The following is a 19832-nucleotide window of genomic DNA, read 5'->3' as shown; positions in this document are numbered from 1 at the left end:
GATGAACTTTTCAGCATTTTCTTTCAAAAGGCTTGAGGGCTGTCATTGTTTGGTCTTGAGCGCAAAGCACACTGGCCATAATGGATGCATTAAGATTGCTTCTCTCCTCTCCCAGGGATGGACCTGGCTTCTGCACAGTACCTTCATATGAACTTGGCATACGCCATGAGCCCTCATCATACTAATTTGTGACACAACGCACAGGTGCACAAACAAACCACCCACCCAATGTCAAAGTTACTCAGATTTCAGGTTTACTTAATGCCAAAAGATGCATTATTAATATAGGACATTTATTTTCATGTGGCTTTTTCTGTCCCACAGGATCAAGAAAATGAAAATCCCCATGAAAATGAAGGGTTTTGGATCCTCACAGAAATATGTTTGTGAATGAAACTAATTGTCTGCTTCATAGAATGTTGACAAAAAGACAACATTTAAAACCACATTCGACTTTAAAGTTATTAAAAGAGGTAAATATTTGTTAATCTGGATAAATGCAATGCCAGTTTGCTTCTTTTTAAAAGTAACTTGCCGTCTGACAAGAATCACTTCAAGTGCAGTGAAATGTCTTTAACTTATTCATGTGACTGCTCACACACGGCTAATGCCTTAATTTTTATTTGGAAGATTTCTGGATGGGTGGAGAAGAATGAATGAAGAACATTAGCTTTTTGTTCCTAGGTTTTTTTAAAAACTATTTGAAGACCTTAAGTTCAATTTAGCTATGACGTGCTTTAATAAACTAAAAGGGCATCAAGCAGCTTTACTGAGAATCAGCTTCTCTGGATCTCATAGGTAGGATTTGACGGATAAATTACTATGGGGAAAATCCTCTTGATGACATTTGCTACTTTTCCGTACAGAAATTTTAATCAGTTAGCAACATTTCTTTTTAACAACCGTGTGGGAGGGGGAGATACGAATGAATAGTTTCCTCCACTGCATCACTTGGAAAGCCAGCCACACAGCAATCAAAAAAAAATTAAATGGTAGGTTTGGTGCGCCAATTCCATTGCTCTAGTGCAGCAGTTTTAGGACACAAAATAATTAGGGTTGGCAGAATTTGGTTTTAACCCATATCTGTCCCCTACCCAACAACCCTGACATACCATCATGGCTTGCTGGAGAGCATTAGACTTGGTTGCGATCAGAGAGATTTTTTTTTTTTTTTAACTGAAAAAAAACACTGCTTGAGCGTACCTTTTCAATTTTAGAAAAAGGGAAAGAGGCAGTTACATAACTTTGCGATTAGTGACAGACCTATTAAGAAATCTACGCTGTCTGAGCTATTTCAAGATAGTGCATCAGTTTTGATAAATTGATGGAAACATTCACGGACTACTTTTAAGGATAACGTATATTAAAAAAAAACGGTGTCCTGCTCCATTCATGATGTGCTGAGCATGTATGAAAGGTGAAATTTGGAAACAAGCAATCCAATATATTTGAAGTTAGATGGTAACTCAGGCTTTGCCATTTGGAGAGGAAATAGACTGGCTCAAGACAACTCTGCTTTCGCGAATTTCTCTCCCTCCTTGTACAGAAATATCCGCTTTTTTACACAGCGAGTGGTTAGGATTTGGAATGCACTGCCTGATAGGGTGGTGGATACAGATTCAACAGTAGCCTTCAAAAGGGAATTGGATAAATTCTTGAATGGGAAAAGATTGCAGGATTATGGGGCAAGAGCGGGGGAGTGGGACTAACTGGATTGCTCTTCGAAAAAGCTGGCGCAGACTCGATGGGCCGAATGACCTCCTTCTGTGCTGGACTATTCTACGAATCTATTCTCTCCAGTACAGAGTTTGTGGCAGGGGCCAAATGCTATGGCTTCAGTTTTCTCAATCTTTAGCAGGAGCCAATTTCAGCTCATTCAAGACAGGATGCCAGACAAGCAGTTTGACAACACAGAGGCAGTGGAGGAGGGGTGTATCTTAGAGTCATCTTACGCAAGATATACAAATACCGTAGGAACAAAACTAAATCACAATCTATTATTTCCACAAAAAATAATCTCAATGAAAATCTTAATTATTTTGTAGTTCAAAATGCTGCAGAAACATATTCACACTGAAATATTTATCCCTCAATCAATATCACTGAAACAGATTATCTGGTCATTATCACATTGCTGTTTGTGGGAGCTTGCTGTGCGCAAATTGGCTGCTGCGCTTTCTACATTACAACAGTGACTACACTTCAAAAAGTACTTAATTGACTGTAAAGCGCTTTGGGAGGTCCTGAGGTTGTGAAAGGCGCTATAGAAATGCAAGTCTTTCTTTTTTTCTAATAAATATATTTAGGACATCCTGTAATCAAACTGAAACTACCATCAAAATCTGGTTATAAAAACTTGCATACATGGTCTGAAGACGTATCTTGGCTAGTACAAGAATCATAGCTACATAAATGCATGTTTCTCTAGGAGATCAATATTTCAGATTTTACATATCAATGAGCTGGTTTGACTAATAGCTTCACAAAAAGATGACTATTATGCAACATAAAGCTCTTTAAAAACTAGTTTCACCGGCAACACCCTCCAAATTTTAAGTTCAATGCAAATTATATCCTGGCAATAATCAGTTTACTTCTATAAAGATTAATCTATATTTGCATACCCCTATCAGCATATATGCAAGTTCTCATACCTGCTACAAGGTTCTAATTGATTCAAGTCATAGCAATAAAGGCAGGATAGTGCACGAGTAATTAAAATGGAGCCGAAATTGTTTTATTGTAAAATGGATTAGGTTAATTAGGTTCACCAGTGCATTATTAGTAAGGGAACAAGCAGGAAAGAGTTCCAAGTTAATTACTGTTTGAAACTTTCACTGCACAACAAACCCAAAGGGTCTGCAAAATGGGTGTGTAATGTGAATTACTGTACTTCCTAGTAATGGATTTCTGGTCATTATGCATAACTGCCCAACACAGCTAAAACATTTGCTATAACTATTGAAACTATTGGGAAGTTATGGAAATAAAAAAACAAAAGAAATCTAAAACACTGCAGAAACCAAATTCAAACTTACCTCATTACAAGTGGGAGTGAATAACATATTTAAAACTTACGAAAATAAAACAACCTACAAATCTGCTCCCAGAAATGTTCTTCACAATCTATTCCAAAATTTGCTTATGTGGAGTGTAAACATCAACACAGATTGGTTGGGCTGTATGACCTGATTCTGTGTTGCACTATGTATTTCTACATAATAATTCAACGTGAAACCAGTTAGGACCTAGATTAAAAAAATACACAAGAGTAGAAACAACCTTAATTACACTTTCTTATTAAATAAATCATGTTCAGTCAGAACACATTTAATGTAAAAAAATTAAATGATAAATAACTGGAGTATCAATTTCCTGCCTTGGTACAGTGAGTACTTGACAAAGTGTAAATTTTTCAAACTCGTTATTAAAAAAGCAAATTATGAACACATGAATCTTTTACCTGAGGCGAATATAAATTTTAATTCTGGGTGCATGAAGAGGAATCCAACATAACTCAAATGGGGTGGCCTGCTAGCTATAGCAGTAGAGCAGCGAACTCCCACTCAAGAGGGCTGTAGTTCAACTCCTGGCCTCAGAGAAAACCCAACTAACCTTGAAAGACTAGTGTTGCTTATTTTTTGTTGTTGTTCAGTCTGCAAGATGCCTCCCCGGTAAGTAAATACTCCCACTTGGAGCTGGATGGATACACCAGCAGAGGGACCCTTTACTGTACTGTCAGACAAAGTAGCTCCTGATGCCAGGTGATGCTGGGTCGCGCTGCTACTTGTAGGGAAGTCTGCAGCCCAGATTGTCCCATCCTCTTTGCCGATGGGCAGCTGCACAGAACCTGGTCGGCTTTAAAAGTGATTTGTAAAAAAAAATTGAATTCTGTATATTTCATCAGCACCAAGGACTGGGGGTCACTGTACAGGGCTTCAAATTCTTCATTGTACATATCTGCAAGTACCCTGTAATGAGACATCCAATGTGTCATAACCCAAGAGACTGTTGGCTGAATTCAATAAGAAACACAAGTTATTCTCTTAAAGATGTAAACCCAAACTTCAATTCAGCCGTCTAAGCCCCAAGCTCCATATTCCCTCCCTAAACCCCTCTGCCTCACCCTCCTCCTTTAAAACGCTTAAAACCTACTTCTCTGACCTACATTACAACAGTGACTACACTTCAAAAGAAGTTCATTGGCTGTAAAGCGCTTTGGGACGTCCAGGGGTCGTGAAGGGCACTATGTAAATGTAAGCAATGTTTCTGTTAAGCTGCGCTGCGGTCTGGAGGCCCCGCGCAGGCTGCTCAGCGGCTTCTAAATTTGAACGGGGCGCACAGCCAGTTAACGGGGCCGCGCACCCAAAAAATTAGCAGGAACATTGAAAGCGTCTCTTTTGACCAAGCTTTTGGCCACCTGTCCCAGTATCTCTTTCTTTGGCACGGTGCCAATTTTAGTCCGATTACGTTGCTGTGTGGGGGGGGGGCCCTCGAGACATTTTACTGCGTTAAAGGTGCTATATAAATGCAAGTTGTTGTTGTAATTTTAATTGTTTAAATGAACAATTAGTACACTGTACTGAACTTCCCAGCCCTCAAGGAAATGCCAAAATACCATTAAGTGATACGAAAAGTTGTATGTTATGTAGACGTCATGACAAGCAAAATCAGTAATACCAAAATATTAAATATAGGACCACCTGATAGTCTAGGTTCTTACAGTTGCAACACAATGGAAGTGCTTTTTGTTTGGCGATCTGGGGATACAGCTTAAGCCACATGTCTAGATCAACAATACTTCAAGGGTATAGGAGCAGTGAGAGAGAACAATCAGCGAGTCAAAGAGACTGTCGGGAAAAGTAAAAGCTAAAAAAAGCTTTTCTTTATAAAAATGACTCAGTAAATCAGAAACCTCAACAAAACGACTCGCATTGAAATGCCATTTTAATTTAACAATTTAAAAAGAAGAATTGCATTGGGACAGCTGATGATAGAAGTGCCTGATATTCTTGGGTTTAGTTTATCAGTTAGTAAAGCAACAGGAGAGCAGAGACAAGGGAAGGGTCTGAAAAACTGTTTGGCTTGTGGGCTCCTTGTAATTTTTTTTTTTTTTTAACAGCTGAGCTTTAGACGAGTCGTACACATGTAAGCACTTCAATATATAAATTATCATCCATTTCGGAGGTGCTCTTAAAGTTCCAACATTTTCAGAAGCATACATAGTTCATTCTACATTTTCCTGCACTAAAGGCAATGACCACTGTACCAGGTTTTTTGAACATGGTGTGGGGTTTCAGGATTAATAATCATTAGTCTTCATTCTCAATTCTTGAGTTTTGTTTTAATTGATAAGTCCAAGTGAAGGGCCAAGGCCCATAGTGCAAGGCACCACCTAGGTTGAAAAGAAAAGTAGAGAAAGCAACAAAGAAAGAAAGACTTGCATTTCTATAGCGCCTTTCACGACCTCAGGACGTCCCAAAGCGCTTTACAGCCAATGAAGCACTTTTGAAGTATAGTCACTGTTGTAATGTAGGAAACGCGACAGCCAATTTGCGCATGTAATGGCTCATTTGGGTGAATGAGCTATACAGATGAGCAAAATCCCAATTGAAGTGGTGAAAGAGGTACTGCAATTTAGCTTTGTATCCTTGGGATAAAAGGGGAGAAAAATTAGCTAAGGTTCTTGCTCTCAATTATTATACAGCGACCTAACCTGGAAAGCACATGTATATGAATATAGACTAAGGATGGCTGTTGTCATCATGCCTGCATAGTCACAGTCTTCCAACACTGATTATCCAGGCTTACCCATGATGAATGGCCCTTTGGAGGAGGTACCAGAAGACAGCTGGCACCCGTGGATCCATACCCCAGGATGAGTTACCACTTTCAGGATAGCAGGGCAGAAAATTGAGGAAAAGGAAGAAATAATTACAGGAGCAGGAAATGTCAGAGGAGTTGAAAATGAAGGTTTTACTTCAGTCTTCAGTAATTAAATCTGTGGGCAAACTATAGAACCTGCCATTTGGCTCTGGACACTATGATAAGAACATAAGAAATAGGAATAGGCCATGTGGCCCCTTGAGCCTGCTTCGCCATTCAATAAGATCATGGCTAATTTTCGACCTCAACTCCACTTTCACGTCTAATCCTCAAATCCCTTGATCCCCCCCCTAGATTCCAAAAATCTATCTATCTCAGTCTTGAATATACTCAACAACTCAGCATCCACAGCCCTTTGGAGTAGAGAATTCCAAAGATTCACAACCCTCTGAGTGAAGAAATTTCACCTCATCTCAGTCTTAAATGGCTGACCCCCTTTCCTGAGGCTATGTCCCCAGTTCTGGACTCTCCAGCCAGAGGAACCAGCCTCTCAGCATCTACCCTGTCAAGCCCTCTCAGAATCTTATATGTTTCAATATCACCTCTTATTCTTCTAAACCAGAGAGTATCGGCCCATTCTACTCGATCTCTCATCATAGGACAACCCTCTCCTCCCAGGAATCAATCTAGTGAACCTTCGTTGCACCCACTCAAAAGCAAGTATATCCTTCCTTAGATAAGGAGACCAAAACTGTGCACAGTACTCCAGGTGTGGTCTCAAAGTCCTGTACAATTACAGCAAGACTTCCTTACTCTTATACTCTAACCCCCTTGCAATAAAGGCCAACATGCCATTTGCCTTTCTAATTCTTTGCTGTACCTGCATATTAAGTTTGTGTTTCCTGTACGAGGACACCAAAATCTCTCTGAACACCAACATTTAATAGTTTCTCACCATTTAAAAAATATTGTTTTTCTACTCTTTCTACCAAAGTGAATTACCTCACATTTCCCCGCATTATACTCCATCTGCCACCTTCTTGCCCACTTACTTAACCTGTCTATATTCCTTTGTAGGCTCTGTGTCCTCTTTGTGTATGATGGTATGTGGAGGCCAGTAAACCATGCGTTATCAAGAAACCTTGTGAATGAAGTGTTACAGGAGACCTGAATCATACACCCTCAAGCAAATGAGAAGAAAAACAGATAAGGCTCTGGTTGATATTTTTCAGAGATCCATAAAGACCTGAACTGTGGCCCCAATATTCAAAAAGTCCAGCATGAACCTGGAAATTAGACAATGCTGAAAATATTCAATAGCATTTTAAGAAATATTATTACTGTTCATCTGAAGAGCACAAAGTGAAGAGTTAACATGGATTGAGTAACAGGTCACATCTCAAACAACTACTTTTGCTAAGAACTATCCATTGGATATAGTTTATTTCATATACAGATGATTAAGGCTCAGTGAGAGTGAGATTGAAAACTGGCTTCACAATGTGAAATAGGCAATGATAAATGGAAAAGCTCTGTGTTCGGTAGAGATTATGGATTCTAAAGGGATCTCTTCTGATTCCACTGTTGTTCACACTTCTCACATTAATGACTTAAAGGAGGGCACTTCTTTCCAGCAGGGTTCATTGGCTAGTGTTGAGGGGTGGGATCCCTGCTCGATTATCTCCCTCCCTCATCCAGGGGTGTCGAAGCCAATTGTAGCATCCCCAACTGCTGCCTCAACGGAGACCAAGAAGAGCATATGGTTTTTAACATGGTCAAATCTAAAGAATGCACACAGACGTACAAAACATGAAATGCATATACATGATAGATTGGTACCATTTTAGGTTTAATCAGTTAAAATGAGAAATGATTTGAGTGCAATGAAATACTGATTGAAAGTATTGAGTTAATATGAAGCTTTTAAAAAAAAATTCATTCATGGGATGTGGGCGTCACTGGCAAGGCCAGCATTTATTGCCCATCCCTAGTTGCCCTTGAGAAGGTGGTGGTGAGCATCCTTCTTGAACTGCTGCAGTCCGTGTGGTGAAGTGCTGTTAGGGAGGGAGTTCCAGGATATTGACCCAGTGACGATGAAGGAACGGCGATATACTTCCAAGTCAGGATGGTGTGTGACTTGGAGGTGGTGCTGCCCTTGTCCTTCTAGGTGGTAAAGGTTGCAGGTTTGGGAGATGCTGCCGAAGAAGCCTTGGCTAGTTGCCGAAGTGCATCTTGTAGATGGTACACACAGCAGCCACAGTACGCGGGTGGTGGAGGGAGTGAATGTTTAAGGTGGCGGATCGGGTGCCAATCAAGCGGGCTGCTTTGTCATGGATGGTGTTGAGCTTCTTGAGTGTTGTTGGAGCTGCACTCATCCAGGCAAGTGGAGAGTATTCCATCACACTCCTGACTTGTGCCTTGTAGATGGTAGAATGGCTTTGGGGAGTCAGGAGGTGAGACACTCGCCGCAGAATAGCCAGCCTCTGACCTGCTCTTGTTGCCACAGTATTTATGTGGCTAGTCCAGTTAAGTTTCTGGTCAATGGTGAGCCCCAGGACATTGATGGTGGGGGATTCGGCGATGGTAATGCTGTTGAATGTCAAGGGGAGGTGGTTAGGATGCTAGCTTGTTGGAGATAGGTCATTCCCTGGCACTTGTGTGGCGCGAATGTTACCTGCCACTTATCAGCCCAAGCCTGAATGTCATCCAGGTCTTGCTGCATGCGGGCATGAACTGCTTCATTATCTGAGGAGTTGTGAATGGCACTCAACACTGCAGTCATCAGCGAACAACCCCACTTCTAAACTTATGATGGAGGGAAGGGCATTCATGAAGCAGCTGAAGATGGTTGGGCCTAGGATACTGCCCTGAGCAACTCCTGCAGCAATGTCCTGGGGCTGTGATGATTGACCTCCAACCACCACAACCATCTTCCTTTGTGCTAGGTATGACTCCAGCCACTGGAGAGTTTCACCACCACCCCCCCCCCCCCCCCGATTCCCATTGACTTCAGTGTTACTAGGGCTCCTTGATACCACACTTGCTCAAATGCTGCCTTGATGTCTAGGGCACTCACCTCACCTCTGGAATTCAGCTCTTTTGTCCATGTTTGGACCAAGGCTGTATTGGGAGCCGAGTGGTTCTGGTGGAACCCAAACTGGGCATCAGTGAGCAGGTTATTGGTGAGTAAGTGCTGCTTGATAGCACTGTCGACAACACCTTCCATCACTTTGCTGATGACCGAGAGTAGACTGATGGGGCTGTAATTGGCCGGATTGGTTTGTCCTGCTTTTTGTGGACAAGGCATACCTGGGCAGTTTTCCACATTGTTGGATAGATGCCAGTGTTACAGCTGTACTGGATCAGCTTGGCTAGAGGCGTGGCTAGTTCTGGAGCACAAGTCTTCAGCATGGCAGCTGGGATGTTGTCGGGGCCCATAGCCTTTGCTGTATCCAATGCGCTCAGTCGTTTCTTGATATCACGTGGAGTGAACCGAATTGGCTGAAGACTGGCTTCTGTGGGGGTGGGAACCTCGGGAGGAGGCCGATGTGGATCATCCACTCGACACTTCTGGCTGAAGATGGTTGCAAACGCTTCAGCCTTGTCTTTTGCACTCACGTGCTGGGCTCCACCATCATTGAGGATGGGGATATTCATGAAGCCTCCTCCTCCTCCAGTTAGTTGTTTAATGGTCCACCAGCATTCACGACTGGATGTGGCAGGACTGCAGAGCTTTGATCTGATCCGTTGATTGTGGGATTGCTTAGCCCTAGTCTATAGCATGCTGCTTTCGCTGTTTAGCATGCATGTAGTCCTGTGTTGCAGCTTCCCTAGGTTGGCACCACATTTTTAGGTCTGCCTGGTGCTGCTCCTGGCATGCTCTTCTACACTCGTTGTTGAACCAGGGTTGGTCCCCTGGCTTGATGGTAATGGTAGAGTGAGGAATATGCCGGGCCATGAGGTTACAGATTGTGGTGGAATACAATTCTGCTGCTGCTGATGGCCCACAGCGCCTCAAATGGATGCCCAGTTTTGAGCTGCTAGATCTGTTCTGAATCTATCCCATTTAACACGGTGGTAGTGCCACACAATACGATGGAGGTTGCCCTCAGTGTGAAGACGGAACTTAATTTCCACAATGTGCGGTGGTCACTGCTGCTATTATCAGATGCAATATTAGTGATTCTAACAGTGTCATCAGGGGACTCTGTTCTTTTATTGATATGCCTCTAAACTTTCATGGCATAAATCAATAATTTCTTAGCTATGAAAGCTCCAGTGTAGAAGATTCATTTTTGAGTCAATATATTGAACGTCTGTATTTGATTACTGCTCACATGCTTATGAAAATTTTAAGAAAAATAAAATAACATTCAACAGAGTAACAAAGAGTTTTCCAATTCATTTGTCTACTAGTTACTGCCAAGAGACAGTCACATCAGTTATATGACAAACACAATTTGTAGTAAGTGAATGGAGACTTTGAGACTCCTCTCTCATGGCAATGCTGTGTCCTTGCAGAAAATCTGTGAAAAAAACCAAACATGTGGAAAAGCTGATCCCGCCACAATTACTAAGACGTCAACAAGGAAATAATACTTCAAACTAAGTCCAAATAAACCAGTTTCAGCATAGCTCATTATGCATGTTTGCCTGAATTACATGGGCGAGTCTTGATGTGATATTCTACCAAACATTTTTCTCCCTGTGCTTCAGTGCAAAAGCTTTCATTTACTGCTAAATGTTGATCAATCACAGTTACTGTGAACATTCAACTGTTATCACAAGCCTTTTCAAAACACAAGAGCAGCATTTCACATTATGTTGACATCTGTAATGCAAACCAGGCTCCTGAGTTCAGTCTGCATTTGGTGAATTAAAAGCAGCTGCCTTGCCTTGTTCATACTGCTGAGCAATTCTAGGGTTGTCGAAAAGGTTTTGCCCTTGTGCACACAAGTTGTGTATATCCACATGAAACGGCGATGACCGAGTAGAGAAATATTTAGCATAACAGGTCGAAGTCAAATTAGCCACCAGCATTTGTTCAACTCCTGTTTTTGGGAAGGCTGCATATTTTGGGTGATTTATTATGAGATATGCAAATTGGTGTTGGGAGCCCTTTGCCTCTATAAAATGTGGTATTAGATGGAATGCAGACATTTAGCAATTGCATACCGACAAGGTGACTAAATCACCACGTTATACTCAGAAGCACAAAAAGAGCACATTTGCACAACAGTAAAATAAGTATGTACAACAAATAAAGGAAATGATTATGCAGTGCATTTTGACTGTAGATCTGGTTTACTTTAATGTCCATGTTTCTAGACCAAGAGATTTTCTCCCGTTCTCAATCTCGATTTGTAATGACAACTGAACATATCCCACCATGGGAGTGGGTCAGTTGGGGAAGGAGAGAGGCAGAGGTGATCAGCAATTGCAGTTTCCTATAATTTCCTGAGAGAGCATCTGGAATAAGTACCTGATTCGGCTGCTGTCATTAAATTGACAGGCAAGAAGATAACCTTTGAATTGGATGCATTATTTTATTTTAAAGAAAATGCAGGCAATACAAAATTCTTCATCACTTTTAGTATCTCCAATAAAACACAATGGGCCGTATATTCCGATGCCTATGGGTGTGTACGCACTGTGTACACACCCGTAGGGACATCGGAAATGCCGGTTTTAGGCATGCCAAGTGCATGTGCTGAAAACTGGCATTTCCGATCTGTCAAGAATGCTCGACAGATCGGACACCTGCCCTGGAGAAGGGCCTCTGCGGGTGGAGAGTTCCGCTTTCTGGAGAACCTCCACTTGCAGAAAACCCTTAGAAATCTTACGCCTGGTATCATTTAAAAATACCTGTACTTTTAAAAAGTAAGTTTATTTTTAGCCCTGTAAAAAACGATTTTTTTTTTCAAAAAATTACATTTTTGTTTAAAATATTAAATTTATTGTCATTTCAAATCAAAAATGTGGCTTAAAAAAATTATTTAATGTTTTACAGTGTTTTGGGGGTGATCTCCATTCATATATTTGACAGGTCTATCTCTCAAGTGTATGAAGGGAGATTCCCTTCTTTGATTGGTTCCCCATGGCTCACATGAGCCCAGGGATGCTTGTAAACCGCCTGCGCCTCTGGGATAAGTGGGACCCTGCGCATTTCGAGTTGGAGAGGCCCAGGATCGGAAGTGTCCGGACCTCGGGAGCCCTCGGCTAAGTCCGTAGACTTTTTCCAGATCAGAGGCCTCTGCATACGGGCCCATATGACTTTAAAATGAAGTTGTCACATATTTTTGGACTAAAAGCAAAATCTGGCCAGCATTATGGCAGTCGTATTTAAATTATTTCATTTCAAAATTAGGTGGCTATAAGATAGCTACATACAATCACCATCAGTGGACTGAGGAGTGAAGTTACCCGTTTTATACTGGCCTACCTACAAACATTGTTTATCTTGGCATACAAAGATTAATGCAACAAATGGAATCTTACAAATCAAGATTCAAGATCATTTTATTGCCATATGTAACTAGTACAATGGAATGCTTACTCCCCACTCACTCCCACAATACAAGCATATAAATATAAAAGCAAAAAGTAGAAACAAGTATAAATAAAAACAATAAGCAAATAAGTATAGCAATAACAGTCCAAGTTGCAGGGTATGATGAATAGTGCAAAAAAGCCTCAATTACCACTGGAAATAATAATGTAATATGATAAATATATGGTAATATAAATATAATATATATTTACATAAACATATAACTATAATATGTGGGGCAGTGCGGTTAGCAGTTCAGTAGGCGCACTGCCTGTGGATAGAAACTGTTCTTAAACCTGCTGGTCCTGGTTCGGATGCTGCGGTACCGACGTCCGGACCGCAGGAGGGAGAACAGTTTGTGCCCAGGGTGGTGTTAAATGGGGAATTCCAGGCTCTGAATTTAATGTACAGAACATTACCCCCACATCGTCAAATCAATAATTTCACCTGCAGAGTTGTTTTTTTTTTTAAAAAAAAGGTCGTGGCATTTTCACAATTACCAAAACCAGCTGCTGCGGCGAGATCAAGATTGTGTCATCATACCGTGCTGCTGGTTGAAGTTATAGAAAAATAGGCAAAAGTACAGAAAAAGTAACAAAGGCAAATGCGATGAAGAATACATTTAAAAGACACTGAAAAACCTGATTTGGGCCACACTTGTACCCTTTTGTATTTTGGCTAATAACAGCAAGCAGCCTGCCATCTGGTGACAGAAGAATACAAATGATCTGTGAAATAGTAAGTGGCTCTCAGCAAATGTAAATGTCACTGCATACCTGACGATATTACATGTAAACTTCAAACCCTGAAATTTCACAGTATGCCCGACAATATAAAAATGAGTTGCAAATTAGACATTACAATTATTGCATGTAGTGGGCAGAAGTTGGTTTGAAGCCAGCATTCCTTTTTAAAAATGGACCACCAATAGGTAGGTGGCATTGCAGTAAAATGGGTTTTACATCTGGTCCTGTTGATTCTTTGCTTGAATTTTCTTCTTCCTGTTCCCTTCCTACAGCTGCTACTTCTACTACATACCTCTTTCTGCAAGGAGGGTAGCGGACTGGGATTGGATTCCATCTCTTTGATGCTATTACCACCAATGTTTCCTTAAGCTGCGCGTCTGCGCAGCGCTCGAGGTCCCGCGCAGCCGGTGAGCCGGCTTGAAAAACCTGCACACGCGCGGAATTTGACCATGCAGCCCCTCGAAATTTTTTTTTAGAATGAACATTGATTAGCACTTAGAGCCAGTACTGAGCAAGCTCTGTGAATCAACAGACGGGTGGTGTGCTCATCACGGAGTTACAGCCGACCTCCCTTCCCGATGAAATGTAGCACAACTGTACAGAGGATAATCTTATTTAATGTTGTAAGACAATGGAGTAAATATATCCAGTGGATCTGAATGAAGAGACTCTGGTTTCTTGTCTAACCCCTGACCATAGCATTATGCAGATTGCCAATCCTTAATAAATGTACAATCCTTCATCGCTAGCCAATAATAGTGATTTACAAGAACTAAATGCAGTATCATTCCAATCAAAACTGCATATTTCAAGAACTGGTTTTAGTGCTTCTACAAAGAATGAATTGCAATTCAGTGCAGACATGACTCGAATACATGACATGTTGATACATTTTTCCGGGCAGTTAAACTCAGTATTTTTCCAAAAAAATAAATTTCTATTAAACTTCCAACATGAGTTATTAAACCTTTTAAGTGCTCTAGGTCAATCTCTGCATAATATAAATGTATTTCCATAATAGATGCATTTTAAGCTAAATTTATCAATGTGATGAGACATATAGCAGAAATCCACTGCTGTTCTTATTTATGGTTTTAAAAATGACACTGCAGCACTTAAATAAAATTGTGAACAGAACATTCATCTCTTTCTCAAATTCTGGAATATCTACACAGGGGCCTGTAGATAAAATGTTACAGCTACACTGAATTCACTAACACCACTGGCCAATCAGGAAAATGATCATCAAAGCTCAGCTAACCTTGCCGCTCTTGTTATACATCAGGAGACAATGAAATACTCCTAGAACATTTTGGTCCTTTATCAGGTGATGGATCTAGAGTTCTTGGTACATCTAGACATGGTGCATCTTAACCATTGTAAATCTCTCAAACTATCGAGCATAGCTGTTTTTTTTCAAATTGTACATTTTGAAGATGATGCCCAACTCCAAGTAATCCAAAGAGCCTGGTAGGGTCTTTTCCGTGCTTAAACTGGTACTTGAAGAGCCGTGCAACATACAGAGCTGTATTGAGGCATTGGCGTGGCAGAAAACAAAGTGAATAAACTGCCTCACCACATACAGCACAACTAACCTCTGGTGGTTGGGAGCATATCAGATAGCCCTTGCCATGCAGTCACCATCTCTGGATTCTTTTCCAAATCTGCAAAGTTCTTCCAGACTCGGATAGCTCCATCATCTTAAAAAAAAGGTTACAAATATATGAAATCTACAATTAAGAACACGTTGGTTAAAAAAAGTGAAAGATTCTCCCACCACTAACAGTATTTGTGGTGATTTTTTTTCCAACAAATACATGTTTAAACTGTGACTGGTGACAATCAGAGGAACTGGCTGAACACAACAGTGAGAGGGAAGTGAAACCACATTTCAAGTCATTACCACTCTGATCATATCATTTGTATGTGTTAATGTGGCACCTTTCGCATACACACAAAGTGTCACAGACGAGGGAATATTAGCAGGATGATCAGCGAGGGTGCCACAGAAATCCATTAAAAATATGTACAGCTGTTTTTATTTTTAAAAGCAACATACCTCAAACTAAGTCGCATATTTTAAACCAAGCTTGGTGCTCCTTATTCCTCATGAGCTGTGCAGGTCAGTTTATAGTTGGGGCTCAGTAACTCCTCTTAGTTGATTCACCTTATGTTATTAGCACCTGTGATTTGGTGGTTTATGTTGCAATTACTTAATTTTTACAAATAATAATGATGAGGTTTAGACAAAACCAGAATTATGTATACTTGATCAAATGCAACAAGAAGGAAAAAACTTTAGACACACTTGATTGAATAATGCTGGTGACTGGAATCATTAATGTCTTTCTTTAAAAAAGAGTAAACCTAATTCCCACTAATCAATTCTGAAGCGCAAAGCTCAACAAATCTATGGTCAGTCCTTTATCGTACAAAACTAATAATCTTTTCTCCAGCATGCTGCTGTACCAAACTATCTAAGGATTGTGTCAGCTGTGGCTCAGTGGGTAGCACACTCGCCTGAGTCAGAAGGTTGTGGGCTCAAGTCCCACTCCAGAGGCTTGAGCACAAAAATCTAGGCTGACACTCCAGTGCAGTGCTGAGGGAGTGCTGCACTGCCAGGGGTGCCGTCTTTCAGATGAGATGTTGAACTGAGGCCCCGTTTGCGCTCTCGGGTGGACGCAAAAGATCCCACGGCACTATTTCGAAGCAGCGCAGGGGAGATTTCCCCGGTGTCCTGGCCAATATTTATCCCTCAATCAACATCACTAAAACAGATTTATCTGGTCATTTTCACATTGCTGTTTGTGGGAGCTTGCTGTGCGCAAATTGGCTGCCACGTTTCCTACATTACAACAGTGACTACACTTCAAAAAGTTCTTAATTGGCTGTAAAGTGCTTTGGGACGTCCGGAGGTCGTGAGAGGTGCTATATAAATGCAAGTCTGTCTTTCTTTTCTTTTACTCCAGGGCGCTCCAGTTAAAGTGCCCATCTGAAGGCTGCAATTGTCAAACAGCCTCGAGTGAATTTGATTTTTCCTCCTGTGATTTCAAATCTCTCTGGAAGTCTCGTGTTTGCCAGACTCTCTTGCACCATGTTCCCAGAACATTTCCACAAGATTTAATATGATTAGCTTTCAATTAATTAAGACTTTGAAACCTAGCATGGTTAGAGATTAGTAAAAAAAAAAAAATTCCCCCATAGGCTAGTGGAGAGGGGAACAGACTCCTGGAGAAAGGAGCTGATCTGGTCTCAATTAAGACCTTTCACTAGAAAGCTGGATTGATCTCTGTTGAGAATGGGGATTACATTTATAGAAATACTAACTGCACTGGTTGACTTTTACCTCCAGGAGAGATTGGGTAAGGAATTTAGTGTTCCTTAGCATATGGAATCAACAAGGGGTGAGGTTGGGAGTGGAAGAATGGAAAAAGTCCATGATAGAATCACACATGAACACTGGATGGAGCTTGACCTGGATTTTATGCGCTTATTTTTTCTAACATTGAATGCAACTTGGGAAAAGATATTCCACTGTATATGTTCTAACTTGCATCTTTGAGTCAGGCACAACTTTCACTTAGTTCAGTTTAAAACAAAATATTTTTGAAATTATTAGTGTATTTTAAAACTGGCAAACACAAATTTTCAGCAGGAGGATAACTAGATATAAAAAAAAAAGTACTTCATTGGCTGTAAAGTGCTTTGAGATGTCCGGTGGTCGTGAAAAGCGCTATATAAATGCAACTCTTTCTTTTCTCTTTTTATAAGGCATTTGTAATTTTTGAAGAGTATTGAAGAAGTGCTGTCATTCTATTACTCACCTGAAGTGCAGCTCATGGCCAAAACATTTCTAGTCTTTGTTACCTACAAGTACATTGCTACTGATGCACCACACTCAATAGGAATGAACAAAAAATAACATAATTGAAGCTATCTTAAGATCCAGTATCTAACTGTTTAGATACAGGACCAGATCAAAACACTTTCATCTACCTCCTGCCTGTAGCACTTGATTGCCTGATGAACTTGCCATCTGTGCAATGATTTAAAAGCCTGCGCCACACTTCTTCCATATCCTTGAGGTCTTTCCAAAGCCTCCAGGTTGTCTTTTTCATTCCTCGTGAACTATAGGCTCATCAATACTTTGCACACTGTTAGTATTACATCCTTAAACTTGTACTCCATGGGTCCTGCACATCCCAATATTCTATTTTCTTGACAATTGATACCATGTAACGTGACATCACTTTCCACTTTTGGTCAATTAGCACACCCAAACCATAAAGCTGTGTTTATTTGGATTGTGTGTTTATTCTGGTTAGGTTCCCCTAAATTGGTTCTTACAACAGAATTTTTATCTACTGCAGATGTCAGGCCTATAGGTCTTAAATTTTCAGTTAAAAAAAAAGTAAAAGTACTGTACATTCATCACAGCACCAGTAGGGCATTTCCAGATCATACAATGGATTTCTGGATATTTCTTTGTCAAAAAAATGTTCTTCCACATTAGCTATTTTCAAGGCCTGGCACCATCTATGTGTTCAGTAAGGTTTGCAAAACTTCCAATACCATGCTTCCTATTTCTACCCTCCATTTTAATACAAGTAGACTACCCTTTATCCGAACTTCCGAAAACCGAAGCCCTCTAAAAACCAAAGGTTTTTTCGGTCAGCGTAAGTCGTGCGCACGACATGACCAGAGTGGCGCATGACCCCCCGCGGACCCCCACCGACCCCGACCCCCGCCGACTTACGCTGAGCAGAGGGTCAGCGTAAGTAGTGCGCACGACCCCCCGCGGACCCCGACCCCCGCCGACTTACGCTGAGCAGAGGGTCAGCGTAAGTCGTGCGCACGACCCCCCGCGGACACCCCCACCGACCCCGACCCCCGCCGACTTACGCTGAGCAGAGGGTCAGCGTAAGTCATGCGCACGACTCCCCGCGGGCCCCCACCGACCCCGACCCCCGCCGACTTACGCTGAGCAGAGGGTCAGCGTAAATAGTGCGCACGACCCCCCGCGGACCCCGACCCCCGCCGACTTACGCTGAGCAGAGGGTCAGCGTAAGTCGTGCGCACGACCCCCCGCGGACACCCCCGCCGACCCCCCCCCGCGGACCCCGACCCCCGCGCGGACCCCCGCCGACTTACGCTGAGCAGAGGGTCAGCGTAAGTCATGCGCACGACCCCCCGCGGACCCCGACCCCCGCCGACCCCCCCGCGGAACCCTGCCGACCCCGACCCCCGCCGACCCCCCCGCGGACCCCGACCCCCGCCGACTTACGCTGAGCAGACCTGTTGGTGGAAATGCGGAACTTCATTGCATTCCAGGCTAGCAGCGACAGACAAGCCACGACTGCGGACACCCCCGCGGACCCCGACCCCCGCCGACCCACCTTCCGAAATCCGAAATTTTCCAAAAACCGAAACACGGCTGGTCCCGAGGTTTTCGGATAAAGGATAGTCTACCTGTATTCTCAAATACAACCCATCCCATCTAAAACTGCTGACTTGTTAATCTTCAAGTATCCCAGTTTATTATAACCAAGTAAAAAGCTCCACCATACTAGCCTCCTATTTCACCCACCCTTTTAAAAATAGTTTTCTTCCCTCTCCTGATGGCAACCTCCTACAGAAAATTTAAAGGATTTAAACAAAATAATTTAATATTGACATTTTATTTAACTAGCTTTCATTTTGCTCAGTCAGTTCAATCTGCTAAAATGGACGGTATAGGAACTTGTGCTGCAATGGGAGCAGAAAGCTAGTTGAACTCTCATCATCTCAATTGAAGCTAGTTCTTTGTCCCCTTCCAGAACAGAAACTGTTAAGTTTCTACCAGATGAGCATCGCCATTTCCTGTGTTGATCTTTTCATATTTGACGTAAAACAAAGTGCTTAGTGAATAACATTGAACTCAGAAAAATACACTACTGTGGCGGTTCCACCGGGTGTCGCTTACATATATAATGTACATAATTCACTTTAACCTAACTGTATGTATATTACTTACCTGTTTGGGCCGTTGCCCCTTTAAGACGCGCTGACGTCACGTCACGTATCATGTGACGCACCTAAACGAGTCGGCCGCCGGCCTAATTCGGCCATCCGCTCCCTCGACGGTCGCAACTACAGTGCCGGGTGCCTCTCCCGCTCCCGTGACTTCGGCCGCAATGGCCAGCCTCAGTGCCGGGTGCCTCTCGCGCTCGCAACTTCGGCCGCAACGGCCAGCCTCAGTGCCGGGTAGACGCGTCGACGTATCGGCGCGGGTCACGTGACCGCCCCAAGCGCGGGCGGATGCGCTAACGTCACGACGCGGTCACGTGACCACACAAGCGCGGGAAAACGCGGCCGAGCGTTATGACGTCATCACGCTCTCCACAGGACTGCGGACTCAGTCCTCGTGGCGTCCCCGCTGGGGAAAGACCTACTCTACGGCGCTCCTGCAACCATCTCACTTACCTGCTGTATTTCGTCTGCTTCCTGCATTAAAGAACTTATTTATTGTTCTCCTGAAGTCGAACTCGATTATTTAGTAGGCATTCGTTCAATACCTGCTGCGGTCAACCCGAATTCCTACACTACTATCCTTTACAGTCAGAGATTTCAAATCACACGCAACATGGAAAGGAAAGGATTTGTTTTTCCCCCATGGAGTCGTAATAGAATGGAGCGAATACAATTTAATTACTAATACACAATTCAGAAAA

The 19832-nt window shown here is 42.3% G+C and overlaps 1 protein-coding gene across 3 annotated transcripts in view; it reads right to left on the bottom strand.

Annotated features, from left to right (window-relative positions):
* The window catches only part of rptor (regulatory associated protein of MTOR, complex 1), a 432389-nt gene that overhangs the window by 35382 nt on the left and 377175 nt on the right, over window positions 1-19832 (bottom strand). For all 3 annotated transcript variants that reach the window (XM_085963808.1, XM_085963809.1, XM_085963810.1), the window contains one exon: window positions 14718-14822. In XM_085963808.1, coding sequence (XP_085819934.1) covers window positions 14718-14822 — 105 coding nt within the window. The remainder of the gene's footprint in view (window positions 1-14717; window positions 14823-19832) is intronic.

The sequence above is a fragment of the Somniosus microcephalus genome, chromosome 21 (genome assembly GCF_052327205.1).
Source record: "Somniosus microcephalus isolate GS21.2 chromosome 21, FLI_Smic_1.0, whole genome shotgun sequence".
Classification (NCBI taxonomy): Eukaryota; Metazoa; Chordata; class Chondrichthyes; order Squaliformes; family Somniosidae; genus Somniosus; species Somniosus microcephalus.
Note: the sequence above shows the minus strand (reverse complement) of the source record. Positions and strands in the feature narration are given on the sequence as shown.